We start from the raw sequence: 20,915 nt of genomic DNA on the forward strand, positions 1-20,915 counted from the left end.
TTTTTATTGGTACAATTTTGGGGTACATGCGACTTTTTGATCACTTTTCATTCCAATTTTTGGAAGGCAAGGTGATCAAAAAACAGCATTTCTGGCAAAGTTTCTTATTTTTTAAATTCCGGCAATACCAAATTTATAGTGTTTTTTTTTTTTTATGTATTACAACTTTTTGCACAATAAAATTACTTTTCGTGAGAACCATAACATTTTTAATTATTTTGTCAACGAAGCTATATGAGGGCTTGTTTTTTGCGAGATGAGCTATAGTTTTTATAGGTACCATTTTTGGATACATGCAACTTTTTTTTATCACTTTCTATTACAATTTTTGGGAGGCAAGGCGACTAAAAACAGCAATTCTGGCAATTATTATTTTTTTATGGTGTTAACCACACAGGATTAATAACATAATATTTTTATAGATTCGGCCGTTACAGACGTGGCAATACCAAATATGTATGGTTTTATTTATTTTTTTGAATAAATTACTGGATAAAAGGGTGATTGTTTTACTTTATTACTTAACCCCTTCCCGACATCCACCATATTTATACGACGCTGTCGGGACGGAGTTCCCGCAAACCGCAGTACAGTTATGTCACGGTAATAGTGCGGGATCAGAAGCGAGGCTGACACCCTGCTGTAATAGACAGGATTGGAGCTAGTCTGGAGGCGGGTCCTCATAGGCTTGCTGTCAGTGAATAACTGACAGCTCTAATATACTCACATTTATCCCAAAATAGTACCAACAAAAACTACAACCCATCCCGCAAAAAAACATTCCTGACACAGCTTTGTCGACGCAAAAATGAAAAAGTTATGAGTCTTAGAATATGGCGACACAGAAAAAAAAGATTTAAAAAAAAATGATTTTGTTAGCAAAAGCTGCAATACATGAAAAAATACAATTGTATCAACCCGCGGAATAAAATTAATATGTAATTTATTGCGCACGGTGAATGCCGAAAAGACCACAATAAACCATTCCAGAACAAGCCCGCACACTGCTCCATCAACCGAAAAATAAAAAAGTTAAAGCACTAGTAATGCGATGATGAAAAAACATCTCCAGTTTCAGGGCCCTAGTATATAGGAAGGGAAGGCACATAGTACATCTGCCAGAAGCGAGGGCGCCCGCATTATACCAGGGCAAAACTACAAAGGAGGAAAAGTCCCCAAAAGGTGCAGAGTGTTACAAAATGGGGATAAGAAAGAAAACCGTTTATCAATGCGACAATGGCTTTGCAACGTACCACACATCTATGGATAATTGTAGTATTTACTCCATTATTATACCCTCTTATTGTGCTCTGATGTACTCAGCACAGATTACATGTGCCCCCACATTATAAACTGAAATACCTGTAACACTAAAACAAAACTACTACCAAGCAAAATCCACGCTCCAAATGGAGCTCCTTCCCTTCTAAGCCCTACAGTGTGCTCAAACAGCAGTTTACGTCCATATGTATGGCATTGCCATACCCGGAAGTACCCGCTGAACAATTTATGGGGTAAGATTCTCCAGTGGCACTAGCTGGGCACAACATGTTGAGCAGTGAAATGTCAGATCAGTGGGAAAAATTTACATTTTTACTTTGCATCATCCACTGCGTATTAATTTCTGAAAAACACCTGTGGGGCCTAAATGGCCACTACACCCCTTTATAAATGACTTTAGCGGTTTAGTTTGTAAAATGGAGTCACTTTTTTTTTTCTTTTGGTACATCAAGGGTTTTGTGAATGCGACATGGTGTCCACAAACCATTCCAGCATAATCTACGCTTCAAAAGTCAAGTACCACTCCTTTTCTTCTGAACTCTCCCATAGGTTTAAACAGCAGTTTATAACAACATATGGGGTATTGCCGTACTCGGGAGACATTGCTTTACAAATGTTGGGTGATTTTTCTTCTTTACTCCTTGTGAAAATGAAAAATGTTGATCTGAATCTACATCTTGTTGGAAAAAAAATTATTTTAATTTTCACGGCTTACTTCTAATTAACTGACACGCCCCCTTGCCAGTGTTACAGAACAAAATTAATTAAAAATGAGTTTCTGCAAAAAAAATAAATAATAAATTTATAAATTTCACCTCCACTTTGCATTCATTCCTGTGAAATGCCTAAAGGGTTAAGAAACATTCCAAATGCTATTTTGAATACTTTGAGGGTCAGTTTTTAAAATGGGGTGATGTATGGGCTCCTCAAAGCCACTTCAGAACTGAACTGGTCCCTGAAAAAATAGCCTTTAGAAAATTTCTTGAAAAAGTGAGATATTTTTGATAGTTATAAGCCTTGTAACGTCCTAGAAAAATAACAGGATGTTCAAAAAACTATCCCAATCTAAAGTAGACATATGGGAAATGTTAACTAGTAACTATTTTGTGTGGTATTACTATACGTTTTACAAGCAGATACATTTAAATGTATAAAAATTTAAATTTTGAAAAAAAATTTCCGAATTTTGGTGTTTTTCACAATTAAATACTGAATGTAATGACCAAATTTTACCACTAAGATAAAGTTCAATGTGTCATGAGAAAACAATCTCCGAATCGCTTGAATAGGTAAATGCATTCCGAAGTTATTACCAGATAAAGTGAAACATGTCAGATTTGAAAAATGCGGCTCTTTCAGGAAGCTCAAAAGTGGCCAAAGTGGGAAGGGGTTAAACTTCTTTTTTTATTATTTTATTCCGACTTTTTCACTTTTTTTTTTTTTTGTTTTTATCCACGTTTTTTTGGACCCACTAGGGGACTTGAAGGTCCAACTGTTTAAATGCTGGTCTAATACATTGCACTGCTGATTATGCTCCGCCCTTGGGTGGGGCCTAATCAGCTTCCTTAATTGGCAGACCAGGAGGCCATTGTCAGGCATCCTGTTGCCATAGCAGCCATAGTCAACCCCATGATGGCGACACAGTGGTGCCGATTTGGCTACAAACCACTAAGATGCAGCGATCGCGTTTGAGCTATACATACAAGAAACAGAGTATAAAGCCAGATGTATATCAAAATGAATAACAAATTTTATTAAATACATATAAGAACAAACATGTGAAAACGGTACATGATTGGAGAGACTCTATACGATATGAACACAGAGAAACCAGGTTACCCAGGTTTGTATTATATTAAAGTCCCTGTACAGGGGGCATTTGAAAAGGGCAGTATCTTCTCATAAGTAACGCTAGTGTAGACTATAACGGTTAAGGACATAAATGTCCAAAGAGTAGTTTCTACAGCATCATTTTTCCTATCATTAATAGCTCAGTTAATCTTACCCATAACAGTGGTCTCGGGTGACCTGGGAGTCTGCGTGTGGACCCCGACGTGAGTTTCGTGTTATCCGCTTCCTCAAGGGGTGTAATGTATCTAGCTCACGTGCGCCCTAAATAGTGTATAGCCCAGGTGTTTTGAATGCAATTTGAGTATTTACATGTCTATGGGTGTGTGGCGCACATCCACCGACGCGACGGGAAGTGTGGCATGCCCCACATCCGGCCTCCAGTGCTGCGGCGCACATCCGAGTTCCTGACGCGTACCAGGAATTCCAGATATGCGCACCACACTCTCGGAGGTTCGGGCGGGGACCGCGACAGTCCCGGTCACGTGCGTATGGAGCGCGCTCCCCATAGGACGATATAGACATCGGAGAGGTGTTTGTTTACTAATATGTGTGTATAATGTAACAATACTGCCCATTTCATATGTCCCCAACTGGAGACCCCCAAACACAAATACAATGTGCAATGAAAATCGATGTATATAAAAAGCTGATTAATCTATCGGTATAATAAAAATTTGTTATTAATACACGGGGAAAGAATGACATAAAGATCCCCTATATTATACTGTTTATGAACCAGACATTGTGAAAGAGAAAATATTTTATGAAAATTTCACATTGGATAACACCGTGATTCTATGACAATAATAATATTAAGCCACATAAAATACAATATATAACGTTGAGTAGGATCATGTTAAAATGCTTTGAAAATATATTGAGGAGCATCGGCGTGGACGTAAAGACGCCTCACAAATATGCTCGACATTTCAAAACACTATACATGAATACATAACGGTGCAAAAAGAAAAAGAGAAAAATAGGGGAGAAGAAAAAATAATTCTTAAAACATCAACAACCATTTAACCCCTTAATGACCGGGCCATTTTGCACGTTAATGACCAAGGATTATTTTTAGTTTTTTCACGGTCGCATTCCAAGAGTCGTAACTTTTTTTTTATTCCGTCGACATAGCCGTATAAGGGCTTGTTTTTTGCGGGACGAGTTGTATTTTGTAATTGCACCATTTTTAGATGCTTATAACATATTGATTAACTTTTATTAACTTTATTTTAGGAGAGAATTGAAAATAAGCAGCTATTCCAGCATTAATTTTCACGTTACAAAATTTACGCCGTTTACTATGCAGCGTAAATAACATGTTCACTTTATTCTATGGGTCGGCACGATTACGGGGATACCAAATATGTAGAGGTTTTATATGTTTTTTCTACGTTTGCATAATAAAAACCCTTTTAGAAAAAAATTACTTGTTTTTGCATCACCGCGTTCCAAGAGGCGTAACGTTTTTATTTTTCAGTCGATGTGGCCGTATGTGGGCTTGATTTTTGCGGGACAATGTGTAGTTTTTATTAGTACTATTTTGGGGTACATTGGACTTATAGATTAACTTTTATTTTATTTTTTATGGGGGGAATGGGAGAAAAGAGAGCATTTTGACGTTGTTTTTTGCGTTTTCTTTGGACACCGTTCATCCAGCGGTTTAATTTAATATGTTCATTTTATTGGTCAAGATGTTGCGATCGCGGGGATACCATATATGTGTATGTGTGATTTTGTTTTGACCGTTTTACTAAATAAAACCACTTTTTGGGCCAAAAATGTTGTTTTATTTGACTTTGACTGTAATTTTTTTTTCACAAACTTTATTCAACTGTTTTACATTTTTTTTTTTTTAGTCCCACCAGGGGACTTCACTATGCGATGTGCCGATCGCATATATAATGCTTTGGTATTCTTCGTATACCAAAGCATTATTGCCTGTCAGTGTAAAACTGACAGGCAACCTGTTAGGTCATGCCTCCGGCATCGCCTAACAGGCAGATGCTGAAGGCAGACCTGGGGGTCTTTGTTAGACCCCCGGCTGTCATGGAAACCCGACGGCGACCCGCGATTTGTTTGCGGGGGCGCCGATCGGGTGACAGAGGGAGCTCCCCCCTCTGTCAAACACATTAAATGCCGCTGTCACTATTGACAGCGGCATTTAATGGGTTAAACTGCCGGAATCGGTGCGCGCTTCGATTCCGGCAGTTGCAGCAGGAGCCAGGCTGTGTATAACAGCCGTGCTCCTGCCGCTGATCGCGTGGGTACAGTCTCAGTACCCGCGCCATCACAGGACGGATATATCCGTCCTCCTGCGCGAACTAGCAGCTGCTGAGGACGGATATATCCGTCCTTCGGCGTTAAGGAGTTAAGGTCGTCTGTAAAAGACAGATGACAAAGTAACTATTCCACAAAAAAAGAGAGAAGAAGGAAATGGCAGAAATGTAACATATCACAGATCAATAACTCCGTTATAAGGCATATTTATCCTAGTCCATATTGTAGAGCATCATCTGGGTTTAAAGTACTCGTTTCAGTTGTGCGGGCACTCAGGCTATAGTCAACTGGTACATCAAATACCTATTAAAAAGATATTGTATTAATACAAGACACACAAGCAATAAACAAAAATTAAAATAACAGGCTGGTGATAAGGTGGTTAAACTTTTTGAGATTTATAAGAATGGTGCAAAACTCCGTTTCTCATTAAGTCCAGATGGTGTCATGGACCCCAATTGGTCAATCCACCTGCACTCCTTCTGTGCCAAGACCTTCTTCATATTGCCCCCCCCCTGATGCCACAACGTATACGCTCAATACCACAGATTTTTAAAGATTTTGGATTACATCCGTGGAACAGTTTAAAGTGCCTTGGTAGGGTTTTCAGCTCTGCAAGATCTATGGCACTTGCTCCAACAATATCCTGCACGTGTTCTCTTGTACGTACTCTCCACTCCCTTGAAGTCAAACCTATGTATACCTTCGGACACCCACATAGAGCATAGTAGATTACATGCGTAGTGCTGCAGGAGATATAGTCTCTGTCAAATGATCGGGTGCCATCCACTGTTTCAAATTTAGTAGCCCTGCTAATATTCAGGCATGGAACACAATTGCCGCAAGGATAGCAACCTATCCTTTGTCCCTGTGATCCAAAGTAGTTTACTTTTTTTGTCGTGTAATGGCTTTTTACGAAAAGATCTCGAAGGTTTTTGCTTCTCTTGGCCGTCATCATAGGTCTTTCACCAAGACAGAGAGCCAGAGTTGGTTCAGATCTTAGAATAGACCAACGTCGCCCTAGGATTGTCCGCATTTCATCCCATCGATTGTTATAGGTGGTGATAAACCTTATAGTGGTTTCTCCTATTCTGTGGGTTTTAGTTCTTAAAAGGTCAGTACGGGTGTACTTTTAGCTCTACGATATCCTGCCTTAATAGATCTTTTGCTGTATCCCCTATTTTCAAATCTATATTTAAGATCCGCAGATTGTTGTTCAAATAGATGGTCAGTGGAGCAGATCCGCCTCATCCTGAGGAACTGGGATGGCTTTTACTGTGGACAGTGTGTGAGAGGAGGCAGTAGTGAATTGACGGAGGTCGATTTACGGATTTACTCATCAGTATAAATTTGATTATCCAAGAATTCGATTTTATTTGTGTGAAAGGTATATGTCAGTTTGATATTAACCTGATTCACATTCAATTGTTGCATGAAGCTCCTCAGCTCACACTCCGAACCTTGCCACACAAACAAAATGTCGTCTATGTAACGAAGCCAGCACTGCACATGGTCAGCGGCGCGAGCGCCATCCCCATGAATAACCTGCCTCTCCCAAAAACCGAGAAACAGGTTTGTATAGGATGGCGCACATGCCGCACTCATGGCAGTGCCCTGTGTCTGGAGATAAAAATTGTCCTTGAACACGAATACATTGTGACTCAAAATATACTGTAATAGTTTAAGGATTAGTTCACACAGTTCTCCATCCTAGTTGCTGGTCCCCAGGAAGAAGCGGACCGCCTCCAAACCATCTTGATGTCTTATACATGTGTAGAATGACTCGATATCCGCGGTTACGAGATACATGTCGGGTTCAATTTGGATCCCGTCTATCCTCCCAAGGACATCTATTGTGTCCCTTACATAAGATGGTAGCTCAATCAATAGGGGTTTTAAATAGTAATCTATAACTTTTCATATCGGTTCATATAGGCCTCCCATACCTGACACAATCGGACGTCCTGGGGGTTCCGTCGGATTTTTGTGGATCTTTGGCAAAAAATATACTGTAGGAATTTTTGGGTCCTCAGTAATTATTCCCTCATATATTTTTTTTATTGAGGGGCCCTCTGTTCTGGCATATTGTGGGGGGGTTCCAATTGGTGGACATCCTCTATGATACCCAAATGCCCTAATAGGGCTTATATGGACAGGGGTTGTCATTGTGAGAGAACCTCGTTAAAAACCTTGAAAAGCTAATTTTGGTATTTAGGACCAGATCTAGGGGCACATTGGGGCTAACAGTAAACGGTGACTAACATTGGTAAAATATAACAATCTGAATATAACATATGATATATCCCCTGACAATCTCATCTCCCTATTATTTTGAGTCTGTTTTATGAGAGGTCATATCTGGTTACGGTACGTTTTATTTGCTCTTGGTATTGAAATTCAGCTCTTTCGTTGTAGAAAGCATTTTGCGAGTTACACCCTTCTGTATACTGAGCATTGCTTCTGCACGTGTACAAAGATACTTTTATCTATTTTAAGCATCCCTTTAATGTATTGTTTTAATACACTTGTAAGTGGAAAAACCAAGCTGTCTTTTTGTCCAAAATGTTTTTTTATTTTTAACTATGCCACAGATTCACAGTTCTCACAGTGAAGAAGACTTGTCATCTCTGGAGATTGAACCTTCTTTTTTTTTTTTTCTTCAGGTGGAGGGAGTGCCCCCTTGTCTTTTGAGGGGGTTTTACGTGTAACAGGTTTCCACCTTATTTTTTGTATGTACCATTCATATATTTATACAGGTCCCCCTTAGGCCTTATTCAGACTAACGTTGTATACGTCAGTGTGCTGTTCATTAATAAAACGGACAGAACATGGACCTATGCAATTCAATGGGGCTATTTAAACATCCGTGATTGTTCACGCAGCGTGTTTCCGTTGCGTGAAACTCACTGCATGTCCTATTCAGGTCCGTTTTGTGGACCATGTCACCCATTGAAGTCTATGGGTGCGTAAAAATCACAGACCGCACACGGACGTAATCTGTGTGCTGTCCGTGTTTCACGCACCAGTTGCTAAAGAAATGCTGAGAAATAAATGTAAAAAAAAAAATGCACTATCACTGACATCAAAAACTGATGGCATACAGAATTGAAATGCATTAAATATGGTCCGTTTTTTGCGGACGCAAAACAGACACGCTCATCTGAATCGGGCGTTAGTCGTCTCTTTTCAAGGCTAAATAAGGTTTTGCACCTCGACAGCTTTGTGTGTCGTAAATAAATTGTACTCCCCCTTTTTCCAAGATCACTTTACTTCTCCGGTTTGGTGACTCTAGCCTAGTATATTTTTACTATAATGCATTATTTTTTTAAATGATATATATTTTGACTACTCTAAATCTAATCCGACACTACATCAGAGGTTTTGCTTCGAAACAAGATGTGTGCCCACTCTTTCTCATATGTCTAGTTTCACAGCACCCACCACTCCTCTGCCTCCATGGGAGGGAGCATCGGTTTCACTATATACACTCTCTTTAAACTAACTGAGACAGAAAAAAAAAATTTGATTAAAAAGATTCCGAAGATGGTTAGATATTTGTAAAGGAAAAATGTTAAATCAAAATTTTACGTTTGCAAAAATATGTGCTCCCAACGTAAGGCAAATAACCTGGTTTCTAAATGTTCTAGAAAAATGATCGATCTTCACAGAAGGTATTCTTGTGCTTAGAGGAGACATAAACCCCACTGCCCTCCCCCAGTACATCTAGCCAAAGCCATAAGGCATTGAGGAAACTACCACATATCCTCAGAGGCAGGTTTCATAGATGTATGGAGACCGGTTCATCTGGTTGGAAGAAATGACTCCTTCTATTCATAGGTGCATCATACGAACCATCGGTTGAATATAGGTTTTAGATATAAAAATGTATTTAAAGTGTTCAATCGGCTGGTATTGGACAAATCACTCTCGGATCATACACCGGTCTCCTTTCAACTACAAATTTCTGATATACCTCATAAGGAATGTTCATGAGGTTTTAATGAGACCTTGCTGGACACTCCTAAATGCCAGCAAGATATACAATCTTTTTTTATTTGGATAACTCCGAGGTCTAGGAACCTATGTTATGTTATGGGAGTCCTATAAAGCTTCTAGAAGAGAATTAATTTCATTAGGGTCCAAACTTAAGAAGCAAAAAATAAAAACTTTGCCTTCACTTCTCGACCAAATATCTAGTATTGAAACTTTACACAAAAGGTCTCATTCAGCTTCTTACCTAATTGGATCAAGGAGAGGAGACACTTAAAGCCCTTTCTTTACATATTTCTTCTGTTTAGGTTTCGTCCCCCTTCTTGTGATTTACTAAACTACCAAAGATTTTAAAAACTGAGCTGCTTTTTCTTTTTAGTATGCTATCCTTTGCTGACATCTAGCGGCCAATAGGAAAACTGCAATATTTCTTAATTTTTGGAAAAAAAAAAGTTTAGCATCAAAAATGGGTTAAAAAAACCAAACTTTTTTTATGATCCCATATAAGAAAACCGATTACAGTACAGTAAATTAAATGCTGGCACTGTAGGTTGTATTTACAAGTTAAAACCCCATGCAAACAAACGCAGATTTTATCTGTAATTATGGATCGATTCATTTCTATGGCCGACGGACACCTTCCCGTATATTGAAAAATGGTCCATGTGTCGGCGGGATTTCCCGATGCGACCACGGTACAGGTGAACGGGACACCTGGCGTCATAAACATTTATAATGCTAGGAGTCTCTGCCTCCCCACGGAACTGCTGTTCCATACTGAACAAAATGATAAAGTATGGCATGATCAACAGGGGGCAGTGTGTGCCATGATCAACAGGGGGCAGTGTGTGGTAATATCTACAGGGTGCAGTGTGCGGCATTTAAATTCATCAGTTTTTAAAACGTACAGGGATAAAATGGGTCAAAATCAGGCGTTAAAAACTGAAACACATCAACGGAACTGATGCAAAACGGCTGAGAAAAACTGACCAAAACGGACGTTTTGTCGTGTGAATAGAGCCTTAAACTTCCAACTCCCCTCAAATTATGAGGACGTTCTAGGAGTCGGCGTTTCAGAACAGCTGGAGTGCCACAAGTTGCAGACCGTTCTAGTATATGGCAATAATTATCTTTATTAGAGATTAAATATAAAATAATGAATAGTTTCTATGCAGAACATTTATCATTACCTGAGGAGTTAGATGTTTGATGAACATTGTGTTTTGTTTTTTATTATTATTTACAGGGACATTAAATATAATGTGTTCTCTCCAAGTAGAATGCAGTTAAATGCCATTTCAGGCCGGGGAGAGGCTGACTGTAGCGTTCTTTATTGGGTGTACTTTCAGGAAGTGTCGAAAAATGACTTTGTTTTGTGCAATGTTTTGAGGACCTTCATTTAGAAAGGTTTCTTTGAACGTTGCACAAGACAACAGATCAGAGCTGCTAGGAAATTGCTTCACTGGGTGAGCACAGCCATTACATATAATGATCCTTAAAGGGTTATCTACTGACGGTGCAGAGGAAAAACGCACCCGGACCATGGAGCCTGAGGGGGCCCCCCTGCCATATTAAATACACTAGTATTATAAAAGATACATGGTAGGTGGGGGCCCTTGTTGCAGGTTTTACATTGGTACCCAAGGACTTCAAGTTACGACTCCGCACATGTAATTTTCCCCGATGATAACTGCTGATCGCCAGGGATTCCAGCAACTAGATCACTGGCGATCAGCTCACCATCATGGAAGCTGTCATATGAATGGGATTTGTCCTTGTTGTAAGCAGAGCATCTTACTTTTTAAAAATAAAGTCTTACTAGTTGTATAAGGTCAAAAACAACAAAATATTCTGTAAATTCAACAATATCTCAATTTATTTTGTTTCCATGCAGACTATCTCCCTCCTCCAGCCAACATCACAGTAAGATTGGGCAATATGTTTCAGGTTTTTTTTAAATGGGAACCCTCCGCTGCCAACTGCACCCCAATATACAACGTGGTGATGTCGTCATCCCTAGATTCCAAAAAGCAAATGCAGGTAAGTTGGTTAACCATTTATAAACCAGAAGATAGACTTCCTGTTAGTCTTGGCGTTACCTGTGATCCTTCCAGCTTCACTTTAATTGAAAGCATTGCAAAAAATGTAACTGGAGAAATTAGTTTTTTAACCCAAAAAGATCAAAAAGGGAAAGGATAAGACATAACACACAAACAAACATACATCATTAACCATTTCTGCTTTCCCCTCTTATTTCCTGAACACGCGGTTTTAATGTCATTTAGGTTTAGTATTTTTTTTTTCTCAAAAGGGACTATTTATATTTACATATGTCCAACCATTCCATTGTAGTAAAGAGTTGTTGGTACTTCAGAATGTAACCATCAATTCATTATAGCTTTTTTGCAGCTTCTAGAATTAAATTGATTGTATGACGACTTATTTTTTTTTATCCAAAGCTATTTTATCTAGATCTATATAAAAATATTTGTCCAAGGATTATGTTCTAGTGAGACATTGACTATTTTCTAGATTAAATCATGGACTTCTTTCCAGAACTTTTTTTAATAGTGTGACATATTGCGGGCTCTATAAACCGCATGAATTCTCTCCTCCTCTCCGGAGTGCTGAACAAGGAATTGGGATCTCAATTCTTTCAATCAATGCGGGTTCCGCTTCTGAGTCTCCTACTATTAGACATTTCTGGCATATACTTTCATCCATGTGAAGGTGTGTACTGCATCCATCCGTATGTCCATTTTTTTTACTTCCAAATGTCATCTGTTTTTCTCGTCTGCCAAAAAATAAAATAAAAGGAAGGAGGGCTACTATTTTTTTTTGGTCCAGTGTCTTCTACCAACAGATCCGTCAAAAATGGACTGCACATAGATGGTGTCCATAAACAGATGAAAGTAATGCATGCTACAAGTTTAATAACATGGACCATGTGCTATTTTTTGGGGGTTTTTTTGTGTTTTTTTTACAATATTTTCCCAATTTTAGTGTGATTTTTAAATAATTCTAACTACAAATGAATATTATTCTTGTGACTCACTACTGAAAGTAAGAGTAAAGGCCCTATTACACCGGCCAATTTTAGCCGATGCAACGAGCGCCAATCAACGAGACAGCTCGTTTGCTCCAGTCACACGGATCTATGGATGGGGACGAGCAGTCGTTACTCCGATCGCTCGTCCCCATACATTATTATCATGTCGGCAGCGCATTTCCCTGTTTTCAATAATTGCCCAGTGTAACAAATGGCCATATTAAAACTCATGTGCATTCGAATATTTAGCCAGGAATAAATTGTATCTTGTTTGGTCAAAAAAGCTTGCTTTAGGAAATGCTTTCCAGATCACATAGAGTAGGTTCTGATCCGGTTCATGGCACTAAACATGTGGCTCCTGCATTGAGCCATAATATTATGTGTGCAATGGTAACAACAAAGATTGATGAAATTAATGTTCTGTATAGATGGAGGGTGGGCCCTTAGAATAACATTGACAGCCTGTGGGGATCTGGGGCGGGCTCTGAAAAAAAGCCAGGGACGGATGGATTTTGTTGGATCTGTGATGAGAGGGAGGGGGGCATAATTGGGAGGCCCCGTTTAGAAGTGTGGCATGGGGTTCCACACTCTATAGTTACGCCCATCTCCTGGCATATAATCCTTCGGAATAGCTCGGACAAATGCAACTGTATGCCCAACAGCTGCATACATTCTCCATTGACTCCCATTGCAAAAAATTTAGACTACACCGTATACGTTTCCTTCTGGGATGCCCTTGTATTGGAAAGCATAGTCAATTATGCTTTCCAATACAGTTGCCAACACACACCACCCAGATGTATGCCATCTTTTTGGCATATGTTTGAACCAATCTATGGACACGTTCGCATTTCCTAGCATATATGCTAAACACACACACCTAGCCAAAAGCTATATTCACAGGAAGGTCTGTGTAGTACAGATAGAATGCATATAGATTCCAACCAGAAGGTTGTGAATGGAGGAGAAAATTAGCTATATCTCAATCTGTAAAATAATGTACTTACAATGTTAATCAATGTATGTACACATTTGCTACACATTTTTCTTATTTCTTCAATTCATCTAAAATAATAACTCAGCAACTTGAATAAAAAGTCCCAACTGTTTGTGTCTAAAGCCCAAATGCAGAAAGATTTATTGCCATGGTGACAGACTACAGATAAATAATGTGTAGTCATATAACATTCCATGTGTACCTTCCTTCTTGCTAACATTCCGAACGTTTTTTATACATTAAAGCGATAAAAAAATGTATTGACATTCTTTAAATAAGAAATGTTCAAAAATTTTCTATAAGCAATATTAAATCATACAGTTTAATATTAAATGCATCTGAAACTAGAACAGAAAACTTTGTTAGAATATGTTCACACAGTACGGATACGCTCAAAAAAAGTACAAAGCGAATCCACCCTGGACCCCGCAGGGAACTCTGGCCAAAAAACCACACCAATCTGTGTTGCGGTTCTTCAGGCAGGATTACTGCTGCAGTAAGCAGTGCTACAAAAAAAAGAACCTTTTATACTTACCCCGGGCCATAATCATGGTGACACGTCCCTCCGTTATTCGAGATGTCCAGCCTCTTGGGATGATGTTTCATCCCATGTGACCGCTGCAGCCTGCGATTGGAAACTTCATCCCAGGACGGAGACATGTAGAGAGCGGGGTAAGGCGAAGATTATTATTATTTTATATATATATATTATTTTTTTTTATGAGTTACGTTTTTTGTTGCGGGTTTTACCTCCCATTGAATTCAAAACCCACAACAGAAAAGCTGCGATTCTGAAGGATAGATTGACATGCTGCGATTTAAAACCGCACCACAATTTAATTTATGAATGTTTTTTTGGCTGCTTATTTACGCAACGTGTGTATGAGATTTGTTCAAATATATATATATATATATATATATATATATATATCAAGCAAAGAAATGGCGACAGCACACTGCGAACACTAATGCCACCTAAGCCACTAAATATAAATAAATATGCATTACTGCTAAATCTACTTACAAATAGGGAGGTTCTTAGTGCACATTTTGATCAAAAAGTGTTTGCCCACCTGCCACGACAAGGCGACCTCTGTAAGGTGGGTGGGTAGATAGATAGATAGATAGATAGATAGATAGATAGATAGATAGATAGATATCTTAAGTTTTAGACCTGTGTGTCAACAATATCCTCCCAGAAAAGTTGTCCAGATCCAAATCATATGTTCTATCGGAAATAAGTAAGAGACACAGAGACACTGCTTTGTATACCCAAAATTATTTAAAATTTAATTAAAAGTTTATTGCCGAAATCTTATTACAATAATATCCTTGGAAAAGGGAGTGGATTTGATTTCAGCCAATATTTTACAATGTGAAGTTGATTCTGATTCATCCAATAGCATACAATGAGAATATGTTCATATTGAGCCAATCACAGACATACAAAACATTTTAAATGTAAAATTATAATTCTTATGAAATGCTTACATCAGGCTAACACCTGCAAGTTTAACAAAAACATTTTTCAAGCAAGAATACAATGTTATCTCTTGCCTTGTTCCCTCTCATAAGAGACAGTCATACTTACAAAAATGGAATCAATAAACCTATTTTAATCACGTTCACATTTACGCTATGTTTAAACATACCCTTAGGGTTCTATAAGATATTATAATAGAGAAGACCCAGTGGGCACATCTGCACCTTCTGAATAGCCGCCTTAATGACCTGCAGGAAGGGCAAAATGTAGTAGGCACTATATACAACAAATTATACTTCCTCGCTCCGTATGTGTGTAAAAAAAAAAAAAGATGCTTTAAATGAGCAGCAATGTGCTCGAGAACAGGCTCCATTAGGTGTCATATGAAATTTGAGTCATATGAAGACACAGAAAAGGCCCCATGCACTTGAATTGGAGCCATATTATGGCTCTGTACAATACGTAGCCGTAATGTGCCTGTGGGTATGAGTCCCATGGGGAATCCTGTTGCAAACTTCAAATTGGTAACTAAATGGGCATGTAGTGCACATACGTTTCTGCACTTTAGAGGGAGTAACATGCCTAATAGATGCAGATGTAGATAGTTCTCTCTATTCATGACAGAAGTCCTTTAATCCTTTTCAGTGTATAATATGTGTATAATCAGCTTAAGTTAAGGCTCTGTTCACACTGTGTTCGAGGCAGGGCCGGCCTTAGGATAGATAGCGCCCTGTGCCAAATTCTCTTCTGGCGCCCCACCCCATCATAAAAGAAGTCCCATAAAGTATAATGTCCCCCACAGTATAATGCCCTATATAGCGCCCACACACAGTATAATGCCCCTTTAGTGCCCCCATACAGTATAATAATATAATACATTATAACGCCAGTATAATGCCCCTTTAGTGCCCCTTTAGTGCCCCCATACAGTATAATAATATAATACATTATAACGCCTTCATAATATTGTGCCCACACAATATTATGCCCCCTGTAGTACCCCCTACACACTGGAAAAATAAAATTTCCTTAGGTTACCCCTACCAAAAATTGTTTTGGGAAAGCCAGAAAACGGCTGAAAACAAGCTCTACACTCATAGGGTATGTTCACACAGCGTTTTTTGTAAGGAAAAAAAATCTGCCTCAAAATTCCTTCAGGAAATGAATTGACAGCGTCGTTTGACCTTTTGTTTTTATTTTATTTTTAAGTGGTTGAAGCTAATGCAAAAGACGCAGGCAAAAAAGTGCTCCAAACGGGCACCGCAGGTATTTTCTGCCTCCTATTCATTTCAATTGGAGCTCAGATGTGGAAACCACTTGAAGACCATCAGCCCCCCACTCACAGTAAACTGACCATCAGCCCCCACTCAGATTCCCCCTGTAGATAGTGCCACATGGCCCCCTTATAGGTAGTGCCACATAGCCCCTTGTAGATAGTGCCACACAGCCCCCTGTAGATAGTAGACCATCAGCCCACCACTCAGATTCCGCCTGTAGGTAGTGCCACACGGCCCCCTTGTAGGTAGTGCCACACGGCTCCCTTGTCGGTAGTGCCACACGGCTCCCTTGTAGGTAGTGCCACACGGCTCCCTTGTAGGTAGTGCCACACGGCCCCCTTGTAGGTAGTGCCACACGGCCCCCTTGTAAGTGATACCTCCCTGCTCTGCTATAGTGGCGTAGCTACCGCTGTAGCAGCCGCTGCTAGCGGCGCCGCCGGCCATGAGGGGGCCCAATCCAGGCGCCTCCATGCCCGGTGCCGCTGCTATGGCTGCTACAGCGGTAGCGACGGCAATGAGTGAAGAAGCGCCCGGGCGGAAAGGCCAGGGCCAGGACGCTTCTGAAACAAGCAGGCTAAGGGAGCCAGCGCAGTGCCCCCTTCCACCTTCTAGAGTGATGCGCCCTGTGCCATGACAGAAGTCACACACCCCTAAGGCTGGCCCTGGCTCGAGGATATCCCGATTGTATACCTCCAATGGAAGACTGCGACGTATACCTTTGTATAGGCAAACAGTGGCATAGTTTATCATAGACATCAATGTTAAAAGAAAACATACAGCACGGTATACTTTTTTTGCAGGATTCCATTGCATAGAAACATTTCGTTAACTGCAGACACTCTTTTGGCCTCCGTCGGCTGAATGAGATCCTATGATTACATTTGACCTATGTGTCAGGAGCTTTCCCGGCAGACAGTGTGAACAGAGCCTAATATACAGTAAGTGTTATTACTTTACAAGATAAAGCAATACCATTGACCTTCAAAGACCTATTTGAAATCTAAGGTTATAAAAGATGTGTATTAACATATGAGAAAGACCATGGTAAAACATGGGTGTCTAATTCTTATTAATTATTGTCTATCAATTCATTCATTGTTCTTCTACTGCAACAGGACACCACAAAAAATCCATCCTTGATGCTAAATATTTTTGATATTGATCGCCAGCTTGATCTCAATGATAACTTTTCAATGGAAATTCTGGCTAATTGCAATGGCACAAAAAGTGAAGCGTTCAAGAAGAGACATATGCAGTTGGCACCAGGTAATAATTTATTGAAATCTCAACTGTGTTAAAGGAACAATAAACCTAGAAATGACTGATAAATGTAAACAGGACATAAACTTGCCTTCAGTGTTTGTCAGTCTGCAGGATTTTCTGCAGCTCCAGAAATAATCAGTCAACAGAAATCCTGCAGAGAATCCAGGGTTAATTTCCACCAGATATTTTGTTTTTGACTGTCAGGCGGCTGGGCTTCGCTAATGTGGCGGTGCTTCAGGTTTCTGACTCACTAAACAGATAAAGCAATGGGCAAGGGTCCTTCTGTAAGAATGTGGGGGTACAACCCCATTCCTCAAAGGGGACTTTGGCATTTGTATATATTCTGTAGTACTGTATGGTATCCTTTTATTCTTGAACTGTCTTTAATTTGTATGCAACATATGCGTAAGTTAATTTTCTCCAGTGTTATGTTGATTGTGTATTTGATTGTTTGCACTGTAACGTTATTTCTTTTGGCAGGTACAGGTGACAAATGTACAGACAATGATGGTTGGCTCGTTTGTGTCTAAATTCTTATGTGCTGGGAGAAATGACCTCTACACCATTTTAGTTGGATATTTTCTATGCCATAACAGCGGAGAGTATAAGGTGTGCCTAGGCGGTTATGGCCCTGTGCAGGGTTGTCGTGGCAAAGATGGTATGATAGTCTTTACTTATGCCGGTGTTAACTCCGCACAGCTATTGGAGACAAGCTTAACACTTCTCACTTGGAGAGGCACAGTTCTTAGTACAATTTTGGTTTACGCAGGTGGTTCATTATTGGCTTGCTCTGACTTTTGTCGGACAGAGTCAAAGGCACTTCTCCCTGATGCAGGGGACGTCCAGCAGATTTAGGCTTACTAGGCTGCAATGGGGTATCTGAGTTCTGGCTCACATGCTGACACATGTGGGGAGGCTCCTGCCAGTCACCAACAGGTCACACAACACCACGGGGAGGCTCCTGCCAACACCCTCAACAACTCCTTGTACAGACACAATGCAGGTTCAGCGGCTCACTCTCTCTCCAGGTTCCTTCACTTTCACCCATTCACAGAACACACATTGGCAGGACCACTGCCCTTTTATACAGCAAGTAGCCACACTGCGTCACCCTGGCACTGTTATGGCGCGTCCTGTCCTGCCAGAACAAATATAATGCATAAACAAAACATCACATTCCTTCTTGAGCAGTCGCCTCCTGGGGCGAGAAACAATATTAACGGTACAGTGCACACATAATAGGCGCTATTACTGGCCATATAAATAAATCATAAGTTAAGTCTCCATTAAGTATTGGGGTCTCTCTCCCGCACTCTTAGGGTAAGACCACACGGTGCATCGTTAATGCGGTTTTGTTGCATTTGAAAACCGCATGAAGTCAAGTTCATGCGTTTTTTTGTCTCTCTAATGCTGTAGTTCTGTTGCATTTTTAAAGGAAATAATTGGGTGAAAACTCTGTCCATCGTGTTAAAGTTTGTTTGGTGCTTCCTGTATATAGTTCATTACAAGGCATTGCAGAACTGTTAGCAAAAACGCAAGCAGTTCAGCAACAACTTTGGCAGCGCGGTCATTAACTGCATGTGGTCGGACATTATGAAGATGTGGTCAACCGCCCAAAAAACACATTGTAAAATAATAGCAGCAGTCTGTCCATAACAAAAATTTCACCATTGACCTCTATTGAAAAATGACTTGCTGCGGTTTAAAAACACAACATAAATGCAACGTGGCCGCACCATGTGGCCTTACCCTAACAGGAGGATGAAACCAGCATCGCTATGCTGCATCCTTACCCTGGGAGCTGTGCCTATTACATAAAAGACGGCGGTTTCTGCCATCCAGTGTTCATTGTGCCAGAAAAGCCTGAGGAATTTGCTGCGTGACAAGCTGCTGTGAGAGAGCAGCTGCTGTTTGTGCCATGAGCAAGCCCTACATCTAAAGTGGGTCCAGGGGCATTGGCGGGTGACGGGAGGAGCCTCCCCGAGTGTTGCCAGTGAGTTGTTGTGGGTGACGGGCAGAGCTTCCCCAAGTGTTGCCAGTAAGTTGCGGGTGACGGGCAGGAGCCTCTCCACAGAGTGAAGCAGCCTGTTGAGACCTAGCTCAAGACTTGGAATCTGTGAGAAAGTCCCCTGTATCACGGAGGAGTGCCCTTGACTCTGCCCTGTGGTGGAAGTTCTGAGCCAGCCATCATTGTTTGCCTGAACCAAGCAAGAACCTGAATAGAGAGTTGGTTCCTCTCAACAACTGAGAAGTGTTATTTCCGTTGCGGTGACCGGGTGTTAAGTAACACCTATGAAAAAAAATAAACATTCACGGAAATAACCAGCAAACACGGAGTTGAAAAAATAGAGTAACAGCGGTCTCGGTAAAGAATTTGTTTTGCCATCTCTCCTAGTGCTTCATTCCATCTCTTCCGTGACTACCCAGTCTATGCCTCATACCACCTTATTACTTACTGTACCTTACACTTCTGATGCTAGTTGTCAGGTTTGTGAGAAGGAACGTGGGAATGGCTGAACTGGAACACATATAGAAGACTTTTTTTTATATATTTCTCACAGATTTGATTGTCCTAGGAAACGTAAAAATGAAATAGGAGTATATAAAGCAGGGGTCTCAAGCATGCGGCCCGCGGGACACAGAGCCGCTAGTATCATCTCTGCTCTGAGACTCTGAAATTCCCTGATATCGCTGTCCACATATGAACAGCGATGTCTGGGGCTTCCCCAGAGCCGGAGTCCCGTGCCGAGCGCTAGTATCGGCTCTGCTCCGGGACTCTGAAATTCCCTGACATCTCCGTCCATATATGGACAGTGTGTCAGGGTTTTCCCCAGAGCGGAGTCCCGGACAGAGCGCTAGTATCGGCTCGGCTCAGCTCCGGGACTCTGTGGAATTCCCTGACATCGCTGTCCATATATCGACAATGATGTCAGGGGCTTCCCCAGAGCAGGAGTCCCAGTGATGTCAGGAGCACAGCTGGAGTCGCAGGAAGAGCCTACTAGCGCTCTGCCCGGGACTCCAGCTCTGGGGTTGCCCCTGACATCTCTGTCCATATATGGACAGTGATGTCAGGAGCAAAGCTGGAATCCCAGGCAGGGTGCTAGAAGCGGCTCTGCTCCGGACTCCAGCTCTGGGCAAGCCCCTGACATCACTGTGGCAGCATCTGCGAAGGTCACTGTGGCAGCATCTGCGAAGGGCACTGTGGCAGCATCTGCGAAGGGCACTGTGGCAGCATCTGCGAAGGGCACAGCGGCAGCATCCACAGGGGGCACAGCGGCAGCATCCACAGGGGGCACAGCGGCAGCATCCACAGGGGGGCACAGCGGCAGCATCATCCACTGGGGGGCACAGCGGCAGCAGCATCCACTGGGGGGCACAGCGGCAGCAGCATCCACTGGGGGGCACAGCGGCAGCAGCATCCACTGGGAGGCACAGCAGCAGCAT

General features: G+C 41.0%; 1 protein-coding gene across 1 annotated transcript in view; it reads left to right on the top strand.

Moving 5' to 3' along the window:
- The first annotated feature begins 3,072 nt into the window (after window positions 1-3,072).
- LOC142659996 (interleukin-13 receptor subunit alpha-1-like) overlaps window positions 3,073-20,915 on the top strand; it is a 41,186-nt gene continuing 23,343 nt past the window's right edge. Inside the window, exons 1-4 of the mRNA XM_075836646.1 lie at window positions 3,073-3,124; window positions 8,076-8,141; window positions 11,297-11,442; window positions 17,324-17,474. Coding sequence (XP_075692761.1) covers window positions 3,073-3,124; window positions 8,076-8,141; window positions 11,297-11,442; window positions 17,324-17,474 — 415 coding nt within the window. The remainder of the gene's footprint in view (window positions 3,125-8,075; window positions 8,142-11,296; window positions 11,443-17,323; window positions 17,475-20,915) is intronic.

The sequence above is a fragment of the Rhinoderma darwinii genome, chromosome 8 (assembly GCF_050947455.1).
Source record: "Rhinoderma darwinii isolate aRhiDar2 chromosome 8, aRhiDar2.hap1, whole genome shotgun sequence".
In the NCBI taxonomy this organism is placed as follows: Eukaryota; Metazoa; Chordata; class Amphibia; order Anura; family Rhinodermatidae; genus Rhinoderma; species Rhinoderma darwinii.